Source organism: Salmo salar, chromosome 02, assembly GCF_965601325.2.
Source record: "Salmo salar chromosome 02, fSalSal1, whole genome shotgun sequence".
NCBI classification, from domain to species: Eukaryota; Metazoa; Chordata; class Actinopteri; order Salmoniformes; family Salmonidae; genus Salmo; species Salmo salar.
The window spans coordinates 46,678,356-46,684,277 of NC_138292.1; the positions used below are offsets into that span (position 1 = coordinate 46,678,356).

The 5,922-nt window shown below is 43.8% G+C and overlaps 1 protein-coding gene across 1 annotated transcript; it reads right to left on the reverse strand.

Moving 5' to 3' along the window:
- Window positions 1-1,051: 1,051 nt before the first annotated feature.
- LOC106581764 (neuroendocrine convertase 1) lies at window positions 1,052-5,445 on the reverse strand. The gene is made up of 4 exons (XM_045713256.2): window positions 5,303-5,445; window positions 2,890-2,969; window positions 2,543-2,631; window positions 1,052-1,386 (listed from the first exon to the last, which is right to left on the reverse strand). Exons 1-4 carry the CDS (start codon window positions 5,321-5,323, stop codon window positions 1,052-1,054), a joined length of 525 nt encoding a protein of 174 aa, XP_045569212.2. The 5' UTR covers window positions 5,324-5,445.
- Window positions 5,446-5,922: the final 477 nt, after the last annotated feature.

Sequence of the window (5,922 nt, forward strand, 5' to 3'; positions counted from 1 at the left end):
GCACTGACTCGCACATGGAAGAGTTCAGTATTCGACTAACCATGTGCAACATGCACACGCAGTTGCAAGCTTGCTACAGTTAGTGGCAGGCGGGCAAGCAATAGCCACCGCTGTTGTACGGATGAAGCCTGAGCTGAAATGTGACGCTAACTGAAGCTGGTTAGCTTTAGAAAACCTTGAGTAAATCTAGCTTGCTTCGTAGGAAACACCTCTGACCACGAATGTGGTGACTGACTGAATGCCTCGGGGGAGTAGACTGGAAGTAGCAAACAGTCACAGTCACAGTCAGTGGTAGGTGATACTGGGTAATATTAGACTGGAGCTGAGCAGAGCATACAGACATTTTTCTTTCCTGGCCTTCGACTTTGTCACACTCCTGAACTGAGTGCACATCAACACCTCTCTTCCTTCTCTCGTTCACTCTTTTTCTCTGCCGCTTCAGCCGCGGTGCCATGCTTCACCTCCAATTAACACTTGCGACTGCGTGTGTGTGTGTGTGCATCCACACATATCCGCCAGCCACATCCTGCCCAGCAGCCACCCAGGTCAACCTGTGAAGCCGCTATAAATATCACAGCAGTTAACAGGCTGCTAACAGGAGCTAAAGAGCAGTGCTGCACTCAATCTCACACAGTGTCAAATAGATACACACACACAGGCAGACGGACACACACACACAGGCGGACACACACACACATACACACAACATCAAATAGATATACACACATGCATGCACGCAGACACACACATCCACACACAGAGAGACTTACTAGGGGTAGTGTGTTTCCCAAACTGGCTCCAGTTAGAGTGACAGCCATGACAGCAGGGCAGGGCTCACCGAAAAAGGCGGGCTTGCCCATGTGAGTGACAGCCCCGATGGCAATGCTGTAGACACTGTTGACATAGCCGTCTGCTCCACAGTGGTCGTTCACCAACCCGCCGTTACCAGACGCCCACACAAATATACTTCCTTTTCCACCTCGCCCCTGTATTAAGGTGAAAGAGAGCGGAGAGGGGAGTTGGTGGAAGGATAAAATAGAATAGAATAGAATTACATGGAATAGAGAAAAGCGAGCACGCACGCGTGCATGAGTTTGTGTGTGTGGACGTGCATGTGTACATGCATGTACAGTATGGGTGTGTGTATACTTGCGTGCCTGCATGTACTTTTCCTGTGTGTGCGTGTGTGTGTGTGTATGTGTGTTAACCTTGCCTTCTGCGTGCCCAGCCTCAGTGCTTTCTGTGTGAGTGTCCCCGGCCCGGCCATCTCCTGTCCGTCGTCCCGCGGGCCCCAGCAGCACACGTACACATCAATGAAGTCGTTGTTGAAGGTCAGAGACGTGGCCTCCATGGAGTCCGTCACCGTGCCGTCCAGCAGACGGATACCTGGCCGGGTCAAAGGTCAGAGGTCACGGGGCAGAGGGAAGAGGTCAGGGGTGACAGTTCATTCCAAGGATTATGTTTTACTGCACATTTATTATGATACCGATCTAGCCCTGTGAATTGGTTTGAACAGCTGTTGGCTTTTAGCGCTATAGTATGACACTAGAATAAAAACAGTGATTTTCAGAGGATGTTTTTATTCAAATGTCCCAATACATTTTCTTGTTGATGCATACTTCTGCTATGGTCTGTACGGATGTATTATATTAGTCATCCTCACTAAAAAACGAATTACAACAACTCAAACCCAAAATGAGATGTTAAATTAGGTCTGTATGGCTCAATAACAGTGTGTCCCTGTCAAATCCAAACACAAACACTCATTAGATAGATTTCTCTCATCGTTCACAAATACAGCTGAATATCAACACCTAAACTGGCTGCAATAGACGTATTGATTGCTGGGCTTTATGGAAGAAATGCACTGCAAATGCATTGTTCTGTTGTGGATACGCCTGTGGTCCCTTTGTCATCATTATCAAACCTCGGCGCTATGATTCACTTCAACTAGGTCTGCCTCCTAAAAAGAAACACTCTATTCCCTATTTTTTGTGCACTGCTTTTGACCATGGCCCATCAAAAGTAATACGCCATATAGGAAATAGGGTGCCATTTGGGACTCATACATTATCTCTCCAGCTGATGTCATAACCAATCACTGGCATTGCATTACCCTGTTGTCATTGCCTTTTATTGAGCCATTTCATTACATTTGATGTGTGATTGTGCTCATAGTATGTTATCACTGCACTGCAACATATCATATCATTTATCTGGTAATATAAACACCGCTCTTCTCTTCTTCATGAACATACTGTTACGGTATCGTTCATTGTTACCTCGCCTAGCGTCTCCTATTCAGTCTGACTGAATCATTGAATGATTGAATCATAATGGTATACTGTATTAGACAATATTATGTCTCATAGACAATGTACATTTGTCAGAGTACAGTGCAATCATATTACATGTACATATTATAGTAGCACAGCTAGTACAATCATTCAACAAGATGTATATTTGAATCATACGATCACTTCTACCGCTATTTTATTTTGATGGATTACATTGGCATGGACATGGGCAGTGTTGTACTCACCACCGATCCTGGCGTTGAAAGCGATGCCCACGCCACAGTAAGAGTTGTTGGCCTCCATGGCCACTTCCCCTGCACACCTGGTGCCATGACTGGGACAGATGAGAACGTTATGTCATACACATACACACACAAACGCGTAAACACATAAACCCGCAGGCACTCTCTCACACACACAAAAACGACTGTATCTCTACACAAGTGTAGACAAAGAACAACCCATTCCAAAAATCAGGAAACAAAACTACAATAGGAACGATGACTGCAAATAGTGAGAGATGACAGAGGAACATGAAGAATGAGAGGGGGTGAAAGAGTGAGATGAATGTAGAGATTAAGAAGTGTGTTACCCGTTCTCCTCGTCTCTGAGTGGCATGGGATCATGGGAAAGGCCGTGTGAGCCACGCAGGTCAAAACTGGCAAAGGCTTCCTGAGAGACACACCATAGTGTAATGTCATGGAACAACATGGAGAGCATGTAGCCTGATCCCAGATCTGTTTTTGCTATATAGCCAACTCTTATGGTTGTTAGAGGTTGGCTATACAGGACAAAACAGATCTGGCATCAGAACAGGGAGGATGAGGAAATGACACAGGAAATAAAAAAACGGCATTTCTGGAAGTATATTGATGTGTCATGATGGTCTTCTATGTGTTGTCATGCTCTCTCATTCTATACGAGGACAAGCTGTTCACTGTGAGGGGAGGAGATGACAGGCTACATAGCAGATGAGTGATGTGTGTCTATCGAGTCAAATATGATCAAGGAGGTGCACTCAAGGAGACAGGAGTCAGGTACAACCTCATGTAGCCGTGCTTCAATCTCTCTCTCAGGCTATACATGAGTGCCAAACTACATGTTGGCCTGTTGGCTTTGATCTGAACAGTGGCTCTTGGATTATAAATGATAGAAAGCAGTAGTAGCCAGAAAAATTTCTGGCAGTCAGTCCACTACAGCACCTCCACTCTGGGTGAGTTGGTGAAGAGTGAATTTGACCCTAGATGCTGATCTTGGGTGAGTTTACCATTTTCCCCCACTAATGGTTACGGTTGGGATTTGAGGAGGAGAAGCCGATCCTAGATCTGTATCTAGGTTGAAACTTCACCCGAAGCAGTTAGCATCACTTCACTATAGCGTCATCAATTTGACATGGGTGTTAACTTCTTTGGGATAGGGGGCAGTATTTTCACGGCCGGATAAAAAACGTACCGATTTAATCTGGTTACTACTCCTGCCCAGAAAGTAGAATATGCATATATATAATATGCATTTATATATATAGATTTGGATAGAAAACACTCTAAAGTTTCGAAAACTGTTTGAATGGTGTCTGTGAGTATAACAGAACTCATATGGCTGGCCAAAACCTGAGAAGATTCCATACAGGAAGTGCCCTGTCTGACAATTTGTTGTCCTTCTGTTGCATCTCTATCGACATTACCGCATCTGTGCTGTAACATGACACTTTCTAAGGCTTCCATTGGCGCTCTAAAGCCGCCAGAAAGTGGAATGGGGTGTCTGCTGTCTCTGGGCAAAGTACAGCAGCAGAGTTTGTAAGTGGTCTGCCTGGGGACAGTGAGACTGAGATGCGCGTTCACGAGACTTCTCAATTTTTTTCTTTCAGCCTTTGAATGAATACAACGTCGCCCGGTTGGAATATTATCGCTATTTTACGAGAAAAATAGCATAAAAATTGATTTTAAATAGCGTTTGACATGCTTCTAAGTACGGTTATGGAATATTTTGAATTTTTTTGTCACGAAATGCGCTCGCGCGTTACCAATCGGATAGTGACCTGAACGCACGAACAAAACGGAGGTATTTGGATATAACTATGGATTATTTGGAACCAAAACAACATTTGTTGTTGAAGTAGAAGTCCTGGGAGTGCATTCTGACGAGGGACAGCAAAGGTAATCCAATTTTTCTAATAGTAATTCTGAGTTTAGGTGACCCCGAAGTTGGCGGATGTCAAAATAGCTAGCCGTGATGGCCGAGCTATGTACTCAGAATATTGCAAAATGTGCTTTCGCCGAAAAGCTATTTTAAAATCGGACACAGCGATTGCATAAAGGAGTTCTGTATCTATAATTCTTAAAATAATTGTTATGTTTTTTTGTCAACGTTTATCATGAGTAATTTAGTAAATTCACCGGAAGTTTTCGGTGGGTATGCTAGTTCTGAACATCACATGCTAATGTAAAAAGCTGGTTTTTGATATAAATATGAACTTGATTGAACAAAACATGCATGTATTGTATAACATAATGTCCTAGGAGTGTCATCTGATGAAGATCATCAAAGGTTAGTGCTGCATTTAGCTGTGGTTTGGGTTTATGTGACATATATGCTTGCTTGGAAAATGGCTGTGTGATTATTTGTGTCTATGTACTCTCCTAACATAATCTAATGTTTTGCTTTCGCTGTAAAGCCTTTTTGAAATCAGACAATGTGGTTAGATTAACGAGAGTCTTATCTTTAAAATGGTGTAAAATAGTAGATTGTTTGAGAAAATTGAATTGTGGTATTTTAGTTGGTTTTGTATTTCGCGCCGTGCGATGCCATTGGCTGTTGGCTAGGGGTTCCACAGGCGGAACGGGGTTCCGCTAGCGGAACGTCTGTCCTCAACAGGTTAATCTATCTGCTGTATAGCATTATCTACTGTATATACAGTAAATGTTGAATGAATTAATTGTGTAATGGCCCATTAGGACAGACGACATAGATGGTCACTTCAAAATAAATCGATCAGGTTTACTCACAAAGTTTCTCTTCAGATCCATGTTCGTATGATCCACACCTAACGGGGAGGCAGGAAAGTAAATATCAGTGTTTGTACATAAAAGCTACAAATGAGGGATACAGGAACTAAAAGGATGCATGATTTAACATGCAATGAGTCTGGATGTTCCTCTATTCTCTCGTCTTTGAACCTGAAGGGATTTTTAAAGATGTTAGCAGTTCGGCTGGGAGAGAATGCATTGCAGAGGAAAGAGAGGATGCATTGCACCTTGCATTCTGTTTCTCACTCATTTCATCCCTTCTATCTGCATCCCTCCTTCCACCCTATTCTCACTTTCAACTTTAGCTCTGAACCAGCTCCTATGGAAATACAAATATGGGTTCTCTCCCTAGCCACTCTCTCAGTCTCTCTCTCTCTCTCTCTCTCTCTCTGTGTCTTCGCTCAATCTCTACTTCAATCTCTCCATCTCTCCTGCCCCCTCTCTCTCTCCCCTTTTCTTTCTCCTGTGGAACAGGCTCTCTACTAGGTCCTTTTTCTGCTCTCTCACCCCATCTCTCCCTCTTTTCCTCCTCCCTCCCTCCATCTCCCCTCCCTCTCTCCTCCTGTGGCTGAGCCCCTGTGGACTCTAGCTATACTTTC